We start from the raw sequence: 14,947 nt of genomic DNA, 5'->3' as shown, positions 1-14,947 counted from the left end.
TGTCCTAAACATCAAGGAGAGCACTTCAGCACTAAAATACTCCAGGCAGTGTGGCTTTTCTCCAAGTTGGGACAGAGATCGGAAGGAGTCAGCTAAACCAGGACTTAAATAAACAACAGAGAATCATAGCCTCCACTCACTTCTACTGTTCAGACCCGGAACCCTTCCCTCACCTGAATAAACAAGGCATTGCTCAGGCCCCGTCACACCCAACAGCCTCCCTGACAGGGCCCTGAAAAATGAAACCCCGAGCCCACCCCACCCACGCCTCTGCCCCCACAAACAGCGAGAGCCATGGTGTCTCACCAGATCCAGGTCGAATCGAATGAATTCCAGCCCAGACACCAAGGTCAGGAAGAGAGTCAGGTGGTCATGGCTGCAGACCAGGGCATTCCTGTGAGACATGAGAAGGGACAATGGCGGTTCTGGGTAGGCTTACCAGCTTGGCCCTACCTCGCCAACAAGCCTCAGTGTTGAAATTTGACATGTGACATCCCCATTCTCTGGAGGGCACCCAGCTTGATGCAGCCTTCACCTCCCCCTTTCCAGCATTCTCCTACTGGGTTTGAGGCCATACAGCACAGTACTGCCAGTGTCTTCCAATATGGAGCCTGTAGCATAACGCCCGTGCGGCTCTCAGCAGCTGCCATAAATACTCTGTTCCTGCAGCAACCCCAGCAAAGGTTGAACGCTTTAGTCAGGTCGGAGGCCTGGGTAGAGGATAGGCCAGTGGCAGAGCACCGAAGTGCTAAACAGACAAGTCTCTAATGACGTGTCCTCAGCAGGCAATGCCAGGCCAGGCCTCGGAAGTGGCACACTGTGGGACGAGGCTCAAGGGGAGCTCTGGGGCTACAGGAGACGGACCATTCCAGACACTCACTTGACGTAGTACTTATGCAGCAGACCCAGGTTCTCCTGGAACAGCCGCAGGTAGCTCTCCAGGGAGTTCTCATTCAGGGCCAGGTACAGCCAGGCCCGGCCTGCAAACAAGGGCAGGGTAACAGGAAAGAAGGTCTGTCAGTGTGCTGGCTTTTTTGTGCCAAGCGAGGGCAGAAAGGAAGAAAGAATGGCTGAGGGGACCACATACCCCAGTGGCCTTGTCTCCTATTGGAGTGCGGTAACCCCTGAAATCTTTCTTTTCCCAGCCCTATCACTACCCAGGAAGCTCTGATAAAGAGGGCAGACTACAGACTTCAGATGGATTGAGAAATGCAAGGATTCTGCAGGATCCCATAAGCTAACTAACACTGTTCCTCACTCAGGGAGAGAAGCGAGACTCCTCATTACGTGCTAGGGCCAGGATTCGATAGGAGTCTGGTTCTCTTGAGCATCTCACTGTCCGTCACCCAGGGAGGAGAGAGGCCATATGGAGGGTGTGGCATGGGAACGCCCCACTGCCTCTGGGCACCACAAGGCAATCTGCCTCCCAGGGCTGACCCTGAGGCCACACATGAGCCCTGAGCTACCCCCAGGGAGGGCGGGGCTGGTCCTTCTGAGCGTCGCAGCCCCACTACTCACTGCGCCCCAGGTTGGTGGCCACATGCTGCAGCACCTCGATCTGCTTGATGGCCTCTCTCCGGGTGAAATGCACCACGAGCACCCAGTAGCCAGATGAGAGGTCCTGCAGTCTGCGAAAGGAAGACAGGAGCTGCTGTGACCTAAGCGGGGCCACCCTGGGAAGCTGCAGTCACTCGGTCCACCAGCCTCGTGTTAGAAGTGAGCTCAAGGCTGGAAGCAATGGATCCCCAGTGGGACCCACAGGCAACCAGCCTTCACACCATCGTTTCATCCATTGCTAACTTTCTCCCAGTCATGGAGGCCTGCTCAGACAATTTACTGGGACAACTACAGACAGCCCACGCCCCCCTTGAGTGAGACAAACCTCTTTCTGAAAGAAAGAAGAAAGGAAAAGAAGAAATAAAAGGCCCTCAAGGCTAGGGACTTCTCTCTGGAGGCTCCTTGCGGCGTTGGCCATGCCCCACTGTGCCCTGTTTTCTCTAGAAACCAGCCCAGCTCACCCGTACAGCAGGGCGTGGTCCAAGTGCTCACACAGACGCTGTAGGACCTTATCATGGTTCCGGATGGCGGGGGTCTCATCTTCACATGCAGCAAAGTAGCTCTGCAACTGCAGGGGACAAAACAACAACCCCGTTAGAAATGGATTAGAGGAGGGCTATAGGAGCCCCGGAATCGAGAGGGTAGCTGAGAAAACCAGTCAAACAATGTTCTTGTGATGACGGAGGGCATCAACCTCAAACTGCCTGCGCCCTGCTCATCCGGCACTGGAGGGTCTGAAGGCCGAAGGCTGTATCTTTAGAGCCCAGGCCCCAAGAGGCACTCAGGAAGGGCTTTGCACGAGGACAGCTCACTGCTGGTGAGGCAGTCACAGTCCATAGGTAGGTCTCAGGGGGTCCCAGGCTTCGAGCCAGAGTCACCGAGCTGCACAACCCCAGGGGCACCACATACAGTGTTAGCCCCATAAATGAATCGCAGTGTCAGTGTAAATGCCTTCCTTCCTGGATTTGTGCAACATGGTGGCCCTGCTTCGAGCTGCTCGTCTACACAAACTAAGGGCTGATGGCCTGGGGCACCTGCTCTAATGCCTTCTTGCCAGAGGCTGATGGACCCTGGGTTTGCCTGTGTAACCTGACAAGGCTGGATATGGATCTGGGCACTGGTCTCCGGCTGGACTGATCAAAGGAGATTTGAGCAGGCGAGATGAAGCGTAGCACTGAGCAAACCCGCTGAGGAAGGTGAGGCAGCTCTACCAGCTTATGTAAGGCTAAGAAAGCCCAGACACTTGGATGGAGTTCTCTGCAACCAGTTAGGAGGCAGGGGCCCCTTTCAAGTAAAGCCCCAGGAGGAGTCCTTCCAACTTCCTTCTAGCCATACTCTGGTCTGTTGCTGCCCTTCCAATGGCCAGGATGGGGAAGGACACACAAAAAGAGCACTCGTCCCTGTACACTCATCTCAGGTTTAAGCTCTTGGCGCTGCACAAACGTGTTCTCAAGTGTTTTCTGGAAGCAGTGGTGGAGACGGCAGCAGCAGGCAAGATACATCAACCACACCAACAGGCATGCGCTCTTGGTGAGAGGCCAACCATTCAGCCCCCACAACAAAAATAGTCTCTCTTCTCTGTGGCCCAAAGTAAGCCCAGCAGCCCTGCTGGCCAGGGTCAGACCTCAGTCCTTCTGGGTCTGCCCTCCCTCCTGAGAGGCAGGCAAAACAGAGCCCCAGGAGGAAAGGTTTCCAGAACTGAAAGGAAGGGCAACGTGCCTGTGAAAATTGCACAACTCCTTCTCAGAATGGCTCAAAGTTTTGCACACTTTAGAACCACAAAGTCAGTGTCCAGGTTTTTCTTTTTTTTTTTTCAAATTTCAAAATCCAAGCAACTCTGAGATCAGAGAGTCTTAGATGTTAGAGCTAGAAGGATCTTTAGAGATCTCATGTAACTCCCTGACTGAAAAAACAACAACAGACTTATGCATTTTCTTTAGTATAAAAGTAGCCATACCCAGCATAACACTTAGAAAACATGGAAAAGTTTTACATTTTTATCCATTTATTTTTAAACAGAGAAGGTGGCCAGCAGAAGTTAGGTCCTTCACTATGATTTTCAGCTAAGTGAGGGAGCCGTGGCTGGAACTCAGATCCAGAGCCAGATCCCTGACAATATTTGCTCATCATAAAAGTGCAAGCGACATGGAAGTGGGTATAAATATACAAAGACCTCCTGCTCCCTGTTCCCCACTGTCAACAGCTTTGGTGTGTGTACAGTTCTTTTCCTGCATACATAGACTTAAAAAAAAAAAGTCAGGGCGGCCGGTTGGGTTGGCTCAGTTGGTTAGAGCACTGTGTTCACAATACCCAGGTTGGTGGTTCGATTCCCACATGGGCCAGTGAGCTGCGCCCTCCACAACTAGATTGAAAAAACAACGACGACTTGACTTGGAGCTGATGGGTCCTGGAAAAACACATTGTTCCCTAATTAAAAAAACAAGAAAAAAGCAAACTAGGATCATACTATACTCATTGTTCTAAAATTTGCTTTTTCTTAACACTGTATTAAGCACATATTTCCATATCATTATATATAGGTTCACTATATTTTTTCATAGCCACATTGTATTCTAAAATATGATGTATCATGCTTTAACCATTGTTAGGTATGGCTGTTGTCTCCAATTTGCTACTACACAAACTATTGTGACAAACATGGGTGGATCCCTGTGTGGGTATTGTGTACAGTGAGTGCACAGGGTGGAGCAGCAGAGCTAAAGAACACGCACATTTACAGTTGGGCTGGAACCTGCCATTTGCCCTTCTAAAAGGTTGGATTCATTTACCATGTTTCCCCGAAAATAAGACCTAGCCGGACAATCAACTCTAATGCATCTTTTGGGGCAAAAATTTATATTAAGACCCGGTCTTATTTTACTATACTGTAAGACTGGGTCTCCTATAATATAATATAATATAATATAATATAATATAATATAATACCCAGTCTTATATTAATTTTTGCTCCAAAAGATGCATTAGAGCTGTTTGTCCGGCTAGGTCTTATTTTCGGGGAAACACGGTACATTCCCACCACGCTGGCCAACAAGGATATAATCAGTCTAATTTTTGCCAGTCCAGTTGGTGAAAAACAGTATCTAATTGTTTTAAATTTTATTTCTCTGGTCACTAATGCAGTCGACCATCCTTATTAACTGTTTGTATTTCATTTTTCTGTGAAATGCCTGTTCAATACTTCTGCTCAATCTTCTTCTGGCTGCCTATCTTTTTCTTACTTATCTGTTACAGCTCTTTGTTTTTTAAGGATTTAACCCTGTTTGTTGCTATGGTTTTTTTGTTCTGTTTTGTTTTTTTGGTGTTTTGCCCAGTGTCAAATGACCTTTTAACTTTGCTTTTGGTATTTTTTTCCCTATTGAGAAATTTTTACTTTTTATGTAATCACATCTATCATTACCTTCCTTTATAGTTTTCCATTTTTCTCAGTGTAATATTACAAAAGTACCTCTATTCTTCTATAGTTTTAGGACTTCTTTGGTTTCCTTTTTTAGGTTTAGATCTTTGTATAGGGCATAAGGATCCAGCTTATTATTTTTTTGATGGATAACCCATTTTCCACATTTATTAATGGTCCCTTACTGATTTGTGATTTATTATGCCACCTTTCTAGACTATTTTAACTGGTCCTTTGTCTATTCCTGTGGCAGTCCCCTATTTTTTCCTTTTTTAAAGATTTTATTGGGGAAGGGGAACAGGACTTTATTGGGGAACAGTGTGTACTTCCAGGCCTTTTTTCCAAACAAGTTGTTGTCCTTTCAATCTTAGTTGTGGAGGGTACTGTTCAGCTTCAAGTTGAACTTTCAGTCTTAGTTGTGGAGGGCACAGCTCAGCTCCAGGTCCAGTAGCCGTTTTCTAGTGGCAGGGGGCCGAGCCCACCATCCCTTGCGGGACTCAGAGGAATTGAACCGGCAACCTTGTGGTTGAGAGGATGTGCTCCAACCAACTGAGCCATCCGGGAGCTCAGCGGCAACTCAGCTCAAGGTGCCGTGTTCAATCTTAGTTGCAGGGGGCGCTGCCCACTATCCCTTGCGGGACTCGAGGAATTGAACTGGCAACCTTGTGGTTGAGAGCCCGTGCTCCAACCAACTGAGCCATCCAGGAGGCAGCTCAGCTCAAGGTGCCGTGCTCAATCTTAGTTGCAGGGGGCGGAGCCCACCATCCCTTGCAGCTGTCCCCTATTTTTAATTATTTTCACTTTATTCATCATTTTGATATGCGCAGAACGAGTCCACCCCATCCCCCAACTATAATTTTTCAAAACTGTTTACACTATTCTGGCACATTCTTTAGAATCAAATTTTATTACAATTCCCTTTTGGACCTGTAGTAGAATTATACTGAATCCAGAGATTATTTGTGGGGAGAAATAGTATTCTTATAATACTGAATCTTTCCATCCAGGAACATGGATTTCACCCGCCCCCCTCCCCACTTATACAGGTCTTTTCTTTATATCCTTTGGTAAGTTTTATAGCTTTCTTTACATAGGTCTTGCACATTTAGTTCTAGGTGGGTTGCATACATATACACGGTATTATGCATTAGGGAACAGTCTGCAACACGGAAACAAGTTCTGCAAAAGATATAATAGAAAGAATGTATAACATGGCGGTGAAGAGTGGGGGGCTCTGGGCAGGAATCATGGATCCAAAACCTGGCTCTGCTACTCGAGTTGAGCCCCTTTGGCAAATTACTTAAACCTCTAAATCTCATTTTTCTCTTCTGTAAAATGGGTTAGAAGGATTACTTAGAGCTGAGCTCTCTAGACAGTAGCCACTAGCTATATGTGACTATTTAAATTTAAATTAATTAAAATTAAACAGAAAGTTCAGTTCTTCAGTTGCACTGGCCATATTTCAAATGCTCAGTGACCACACGTTGCTAGTGGCCACTGCACTGGACATACAGCTACAGATAGTTTCCATCACTGCAGAAAGTTCCACTGGACAGTGCTGGTGGAGGGGAGCAAATGATAAAGCACGCAAAAGGCTTAGCATAGGTCCTGGGAAGCAGCAAGTGCTCAATAAACATTTACCAAAGTTATTAGGAATAATGACCCCAGTCTTAGTCAAACTAATGACACAGCACTTGGCTAAACATAGCTCAGGTGCAAAGACACGACGAGGTACCCTGCTCTCAATGACTGCTTTTCTGTTCACTAGCTCACTAGCAGGTGGTTCCAAAGCATAGTCTTTCTTCGCTCTTTTACAGCAGGTTGATAAAAATTTTCCATGATCTCAGGGGACAAGGAGATCTTGAATCAAGGCTACAACCCAGCACGGTTCTTGAGAGGAGCAGGAAGAAGAGAGGAAATGTCTCTGAATCAATGAGGGAAGCACTTTAGGAGCTGTCAACAGCTTGAGCTCCTACTTGGAGAGTTAGTCAACGACATACAGAGGTATTCAGCCAGTAGCTACTTGTTGCACCAGTAAGATCTGCAGGCTCTGAAAAAGTGGGGACTGGGAGGAAAGCAAACACTGAATAAATGAGGGCCCTTGAGCAACAGACTTAATGGACCGGGTATAATGAACATAATTCAGCCTAGAAGCGCAATGACCGACTTTTATTCCAAATCACTCTTCGGTCACATACAATACTTGCTGGGGAAGCCAAAACTGGCTACAATTAGAGTCATCGCCGTCTACTGAGTGCTTATTATTAGGTGCACTAGGAAGGCAGCAGAGCGCTTAAGAGTATGGATTCTGAAGTCAGACAACTTGGATTTGAATGTGGGCTTTGCTACTCACTGTGTGACCTTGGGCAAGTTACTTAACCTCTCTAACCTCGGTTTCCTCATCTGTAAAATGAGGATAGTACCCTCTCTAAACGTTTCTGTGAGGGTTCAGACACTACTTCTACTATATTTATCAAAGTGCATGATACCTTGAAGACACTTAATAAATGTTAGCAGCTATGATGATCACGTACTTTGCAAACATTATTTAATCATCACAGCACATTATTTAATCATCACCATAAAGTTGGTCACAGAGTAAGGGGCAGAGCTGGATTTTAAATAATTTAATCCAATCTGGATTCAAGATCCCTAAATGAATAATGTATATAAAATGTCACACTCTATGCTAACTTGTAGAACCCAAGAAAGAGAAGTGCTGCCCGCTCTCTTATATGTCACATGGTGGATATAAGCTCAATGTCTTCTGCAGCTCTGCTGCTTGGAAGACAGGCCCAGAACAGCCAGTGTGGCTTCTTTAAGAGAAAGGTTTGCCCATTACTCTCTCCATCCTCTCACCCCACAATGACACCTTCCCAGTGAAGACGTGTATCATTTGGTTAATACACGTCACAGTTGCTCCAGGAGGAGCTTCCCCACTTCTGGGAAGAAATTCATCCTGCTGATCAGATTGCCAAGTAGTTGTGAGTGTTTCAGGGTTGGAAGACTATGGCCAGTGGGTCTGCCTCCTATTTTTGTAAACAAAGTTTTATTGGCATATAGTCAGTTGTTTTTGTACTATCTACAGCTGCTTTCATGCTATGACAGCAGAGTTGAGTAGATGCAACAGATACTGTATGGCCTGCAGAACTAAATATTTACTATCTGCTCCTTTACTACAGAAGAAGTTAGCTGACCTCTGGTCTAGAGCCCCGAGGAGAGGTGGAAAGGAATGCACATCTGTGACAGGCTGGGCTGGGAGCTGTGTCTTTGCCCAAAGCTCAGTTCAGCCGCGGCTAGAGAGGGAGACAAGCTTTGGAGATTCACATATTTCAACAAATATTTACTGAGTACACACCATGTGTATATCCGATACTATTCTTACACAGAAATCCTTGCCCTTACATCCTGGTGGCAGATGGAGATAAACTATGTGCAAATATATAATATCATGTTAGGGAATAATAATGCTATAAAAAAACAAAGCAGGTCAGGGGGTCAGTTATAAATATGGGGTCAGAGAAGATCTCACTGAGGAAATGACCCCTGAGGTTTCTGGGAAAAGAGTATTCTAGTTAGAGGGACAGCAGGTGCAAAGGTCCTGAGGCTGGGGCAGCTGCACAAATGGCTCTGGAGTTCAGGGAGAGGTCAGCACCATCAGCCTTTAGATGGTATTAAAAGCTGTGGACCTGGATGAGATCATCTTTAAAACGCAGAAAGAGAAGCATCTGAGTACTGAGCCAGTCCAGTGTCAGATCAGGGATCCTCACCCAGTCTGCACAACAGAACCACCTGGAGAACTGGAGGAACGTAACAATGCCCAGGTGCCTTCCCAGATCAGCTACATCAGAAACTCTGGAGGTGGAGCCCAGGAACCAGCATTTCTTTTTAGCACTCTCTAGGTAATTCTAATGTCCAGCCAGGGCTGAGAACAACTGCTTTAGACTGAGAAGGCACAGCCAGTGAGGTGGGCGGAAAATTTGGACAGGGTGAGTTCCAGTAGACAAGTGAAGGAAGTTTCCAAAGGGCAGGAATGATCAGTTCATCAGGGTCACATTCCCACATAAAGGGAGGTGCTGGGAACCTTGGCAAAAGCAGTTCCCGTGAGGGGGTAGGGAAGAAAGCCTGGCAGGAGCTCGTCAAGGAGAATCGAAACTCATCTGAATCCTGCTTCAAGAAAACGAGGTTCCCCGCACCTTTCTTCTGCCTCCCTCCCTCAGCCCCGTTCAAGCCGTTGTTTCTCAGTCTAGTTGTATAGGACACAGCTCCCTGGCCCGTGCTGGTGTTATAAGCCTTGCGCTCCCCCTGGCTGAGGCAGTTGGTTGCCAGTTGTTGGTTGGCCGCTCACAGCAGCTCACGGCAGCTCTCACCAGCTGCCGCATGGGCCACTCACAGCGGCACACGGTAGCCCACGGCAGCTCACGCCCACCTCTGGCTGCTCACAGCAGCCCAGCTCTGGGGAGAGCCGTTGTTCACAATCTTAGCTGTAGAGGGCGCAGCTCACTGGCCCATATGGGAATCGAACCGGCGACCTCGGCGTTAGGAGCAGGGCGCTCCAACCACCTCAGCCACCAGTCTGGCCCCACGAGGTATTTTTAAAATGAGGTTGATGAGGCAATTGGAACTTGAAAACTTAATAGATATTTGATGCTATTGAAGAAAAATTATTATTACATTTTTAAAGTGTGATAGTGGTATGGGGTTATGCGAGAAAAAAATCCTAATCTTTGAGCAGTGTTTACTGAAAAATGTATGGATGCCTGGGATCTGCTTCAAAATAACGGAGGGATGTGGGGTTAGCAGACACAAGCCGTCCATGAGATGGTAAGAGCTGTACATGGGGCTTCAGTATACTATACAGCACTGACTATTTGTGGTTAGGAGAGAGAGGGGAAGAGGAAGGAGGGAGGGAGGGACAGACAGAGGGACAAAGGAAGGAAGGAAGGAAAGAAGGAAGGAAAGGAGACAGCAATCCAGAAAAACCCTCTCACCGGTTTTGCCAAAAGAAAATGGGGGTGGAGCAAAATAGTCGAGTCCTTGAGCAGGAAAGACAGGATGGGATCCACTGTCCCAGAAGAGTGGTGGCCACAGATGGGAGCCCAGATGCAAGTGGGCTGGTAAGCTAGATAGTGGGAGGGTGAAAAAGTTCTCATCAGAAGAATACTTAAAAATAAGCAAGGTCAGCTGAGAATGAAGAGAAGGACTAAGATTTAAAGCAGTAATAATAATGGGGGGGAAAAGCCGTGGTTTCCCGAAACTCAGGCCTCCCCTCACAGGCATGTTCTCAGACCACACCCTGGATTGACTCAGCTGCCCTCCTCTCCTGGCTCCTGAGCCCCGGGCTTGCTCAGGCACCAGGCTGGGAAGAGCTGGGCTCAACCCACCCCAGACTCTCCAAGCCAGGAGGACACTGCTCCCCGCAGAGCACCCTGGGAGGAGTGGCCGTCACGAGACTGTGCCAGACCCCGTGGCTGTGGGGAAATGTGGGTGGCACACTCCAGCAAGCCAAAAATGCCTGACTCAGAGCATTTTAATTAGGGTTAGTCCCACTCTCTGCTCTGAGCTGCCACAGACCAGCCCTCTCCGTCTTGTCTTTCTTTTAGACATACAACCACAAAATGATTTCTAGTTCTATGGTCGGTATCAAGAACTCCTTCCAGAATTGGTCCCTAGCAGATTAATTTACAGGTAGCTGTGAAAGATTGTAAGTGGCCAAATGAAAATAAAGAGTGTCACAGGTGCCCTCCTTTCTTTCTCCCTGGTCAGTCAAGACTAAAGAGCCTGTGCCATTGCTCAGTAAACAGATGGGAGATCTGAAATCGAACTCTGCGGCCTGCTCACAAGCTGAACTGTGGCGGGGAGGGTCCCACTCCTATATTTGCAGAGCAGGATAAAAATCCAGCCCCAACAACAGCAGGAGAGTCTGCGAGGCTGGAGAGACACAGGGCTATAGACGTGCCTGTGTGAACTGGCCGACCACCGCGGGGGCTCACTGCACCCCTGCTCAGCACACAGAGGGCACAGACCTATCAATGCACCAGAAACCTGCTCTCTCTTCCGCTGCCCAGGGAGGAGGTCGCCAGGAAACAGCAGCGTCCCTAGTGGCTTGTGGAGACCAGGGATATTTAAATGACAGAATGTTTAGAACAGCCTCAGCAGGCCAGGTCTAGGAGTGGAAATCCAAAAGCAGAACAGAGCCCAAATGAAGGAAGGGTGGACTGCTGCCTGACCTCAAATCACCTCTTTTAGAAATTAAGTCCAGGATGGCCCTGTTACATGAGCTCAACTCAAACTCAGAGCCACGAGCTGCAGGCCACCTAATCCCCGAGGCTGCCTCTCACTGGGTGCTGCTGCAGGAGTGCTGGGGGCGAGAGCTGAGTCTTGTGGAAAGTGCAAGGGCACTGCCTATCTTGCCTTTGGAATTCTACTCACAGAGTGGCGACTGATGGGTGAAACCACCCCTCAGGGGCTCAGGGACATTCACCTTCTTTCGGAGGCAGACCCTCAGGGGAAAGGCAGAGATCAAGCCACGTGATACTGTTTATTACCTATGGGGTTGGGATGTCCCCAAACCTTGACACCTGGACACTCCCAGGGAGAGGGACCCTAAGAGGGGTCGTCACAGCTGGAGAAGGGTTGGTGTGGTTAGACCTACCCAATGTCCCCTTTAGGAGGCCACCAAATCGACTTCCCCACCCTGATCTTGCACCAACAGCCTGCGCTGGCTTCAGGCACAGATGCTCATGGATTGGACGAGAAAGGCCAGTGCTGACCATCCATCCCGTCAAAAATAAACAAGTAAACAAATAAATAAAAATAAGGCAGCAGGCTGGAGTCTTTTAAGTTTCAGCAAAGCTTCTAAGAGCAATAATGCCTGTTTTACATAATCCAAGGAATGGAAGGCCACAGCCAACAGCTTTCTGTGGAGAATCTCCACTGGAATCTCAGACAAGGCTGGGTGGAGTTGCAAGCAGAGTTTCCTGAGGCCTCTCATTCCGTAAGAATGCCTTGAGCAGGAGGGCACGTGCGGGGAGTTGGAGTAAGCAAGAGACAGGCTATCAGTGAACGAAACTTTGGCTTCTGAATGCACTGAAAATCAGAAAAAGAATCACTTAGCCAGAACCCTCATTTTTAGGCGGGAGACTGGGCCCAGGGAGGTGAAGGCACCTCCTGGCTGTGTCCAGCGGTCCTGTTTCACTGCGAGTCTTGGCCAGGTGTGCTCAGACACCCAGAGGTAGCTTTCCTGGAGCCCCTTCTGCTTTCATCCCACCTGGGGATAGAGTGAAGTTCAGGGCACCTGCTGTAACCGTCTGGAAAGTCCTCATCCTACACCTCATTGAGGAGGGCAGAGGGGCCTTGGCCCATTCCCAACACTCTGTGTAACGAAGTGTGGGGACAATGTCAGGAATGTCCTCATGGCTTCTTTCCTAGAAAACATGAGTGTCTACAGAGGCTTCAGACGGCTGGGTGTCCACTGCTCCACCAACCCCAGGCAACCACGATGCTGCTGACTTACTCTCGTATCTTAAAATATCTTAGATCCCACCCCACTGTAGCCTGAAAAAATCTTTCATTTCCAGTGACAATCAATTACAGGAGATTACAGAACTAGAGAACCCAGAAATCACCCATACATGAGAACCAATCAGAGCTCCCGCAGTTCAGAAACTATCAGACTGGTTTCTCGGTGGCCATGAAAAACACTTCTTTCAGCCAATGCCCCTGTCTAGGAGGGGCTTGTGCCCACGCTGGGTGGCATCCTGGGACTGATTGGGACCCCCACATGTAGAGTTGTTATAAAACATGTGCTGTTTGTTTGCCATGGGCCTGCATTGTTCCGTAAGCATGCTGGGTGAAACCAATGCTTCTTAACCATTCATTTGTCACTAAACACACCCAATTATCCAGCTTTCTTTCCCACCTCCCAAATCATTACTCATTAGCCCTTTTGCTGGGAAGCTGTTAGGCTCTCTCTTTTACTGGCAGCTAGTGCAAGTCACCGTGTTTCCCCGAAAATAAGACCTAGTTGGCTCATCAGCTCTACTGCATCTTTTTACTGCGTCTTTTGGAGCAAAAATTAATATAAGACTCGGTCTTATATTAATTTTTGCTCCAAAAGACACATTAGAGCTGATGGTCTGGCTCAGTCTTATTTTTGGGGAAACATGGTATACAGGGGGGAAAAGCTGAAAAAAGCAGGTACTTGAATGATCCGTGGGTTTCATTTTTTTATGCTTTCTTTGGGGTGTTGGAACAATGATCGCAGAAGGGGACTGGCTCAGTTGGGCACAGATCTTTGGATAATATGACAGAACATGGTTTCCAAAAGCGGTTAAATGCTTCTCCTTCCTGGAAGGGGAGTGTCCCAGCCCCAAGGTCCTAGGATTGTTCTGCCTCTGAACTCAGCACAGGGCTTGACCTCTTCTGAAGGAACCAAGGACTGCTTTCAAAGTGGGGAGGAAAATGGTGAGAGGTTCTGCCAAGAGGTCCCCAGGCAAACACCAGGGACCTAGAAGCCAACCAAAGGCCTGAAAGAACACGCACACTCACGATTCTACTCCACACTTTCACTGCTGGAATGGAAGCAGAAGCTGGCAGAAACCCTGTACTATTTTCTGAGAGCCCCACGTTCAATGTTCTGTGTGGCACTGATGGGAGGAGGAAGGGAGTTTTTCAAAGGCTCATTTTCATCAGTCTTTCAAAGACAGGGAGCCTTCACTGGTTCGGTGTTCATCTTTCACTTCCCTCTTCCTCTGCTGTACCTATGACGTGACCTCATGAAACCTTCCTCTACCCGAACAACCCTCTTGTTGCTAAGGAAAATGGCCACCAAGTCCCTGTCTAAATCACAATATTAGGTTGGGAGGACACTGGGGGGACCCTGGCCTCCACTCCAAGGCCCGTGCAATCCAGTCCGAGACTTTAGAGGCTGAAAATGTAAATAGAGTTAGGAAGCATGACAAGAACTCCATGGATCACAAATGAATGGTTATTAAAGGCCATTAGGAAGGCCTGGGGTAGACGCCTACTCCACTGGGATTTGTTTAACGCCTGTCTCCACTTCTAGGGTGTAAGCCCCAAGGGGCAGGGGCTTGGTGAGTTCTGCTCACTGATTCCTGTGACAAGAAGAGGGCTCAGCACATCACAGGCATGCAACAAATATCTGTGAAATGAATAGCAGTTTTATGGAGGACTGGCCTGTGGAGACGGGTTATCTGTTGTAATTTCCAAGCAGATATCATGGAGATAAATAAGGGTCAGAGAAATGGAAAGAGCAAGAGCCAGAAACATGGTTCAGGTCCAGCTCTGCCCCTTAGGAGGGTTATAATCTTGGGCAAGTGACGTCCCTCAAGCTCATTTCCCTCACGTATGACACCGGGATCATGACCTATCCTGCAAGTTTGTTGTGAGCCTGACTGAGGAAACGTGTGTAACCAGCAGGTGCTCCGTAAGTTAAGTGTGAGGATTCCTCTGGTATTATTCCACCCTTCCTCTCAGTGTGTTCGGACATTTCATGCCTTCGTGGTCGGTAACACCAAAAATAAAGAACGTAGGGTGAAAGTGTGAAGAGAGGCTGACTATTTACAAAGCTTGAGTTTGAGATTTTTGTGGATTTCAACTATACAACAGTCCTTTCCTTGTTCTCATATATTACTGGGTTTCTTAGCCTCTGTTAGTTCCAACTCTTAAGTATAGTCACCCAGGCAGGAAGGGAGATGATAGGAAACTAAGACTTTCTTATGTATTTCTATAATGTTTGTAAACACTTATAAGCAAAGGGGAAACAGATAAACAAATACTTTGACAAAACGAGGCAGAAGGTGGCAGGGCCAACTGCTTTGCTAGCAAGTTAGAGGAACCATTCTCAGGACGCAGGACAGTTATAATAACCAATAGATCAATGGCCTGACCTTCCTGCTCCAGCCAAATGGACTCTCCCAGAAACTGTCCTTACTCTCCTGCCTCAAACAGTTC

The 14,947-nt window shown here is 47.9% G+C and overlaps 1 protein-coding gene across 3 annotated transcripts in view; it reads right to left on the bottom strand.

Moving 5' to 3' along the window:
- Positions 1 to 14,947, bottom strand: part of PLEKHM2 (pleckstrin homology and RUN domain containing M2) — a 36,139-nt gene that overhangs the window by 13,855 nt on the left and 7,337 nt on the right. For 2 of the 3 annotated variants that reach the window (XM_088790172.1, XM_088790174.1), the window contains exons 2-5: positions 2,019 to 2,125; positions 1,519 to 1,628; positions 881 to 980; positions 307 to 394 (exon numbers count right to left, since the gene is read on the bottom strand). In XM_088790172.1, the coding sequence (XP_088646298.1) occupies positions 307 to 394; positions 881 to 980; positions 1,519 to 1,628; positions 2,019 to 2,125 (405 nt within the window). Of the gene's footprint in view, positions 1 to 306; positions 395 to 880; positions 981 to 1,518; positions 1,629 to 2,018; positions 2,126 to 14,947 lie in introns of those variants that run through there. The other variant, XM_088790175.1, reaches the window with a different exon arrangement.

Source organism: Rhinolophus sinicus, chromosome 14 (assembly GCF_057876585.1).
Source record: "Rhinolophus sinicus isolate RSI-liver-muscle chromosome 14, RSI-T2T, whole genome shotgun sequence".
NCBI classification, from domain to species: domain Eukaryota; kingdom Metazoa; phylum Chordata; class Mammalia; order Chiroptera; family Rhinolophidae; genus Rhinolophus; species Rhinolophus sinicus.
Note: the sequence above shows the minus strand (reverse complement) of the source record. Positions and strands in the feature narration are given on the sequence as shown.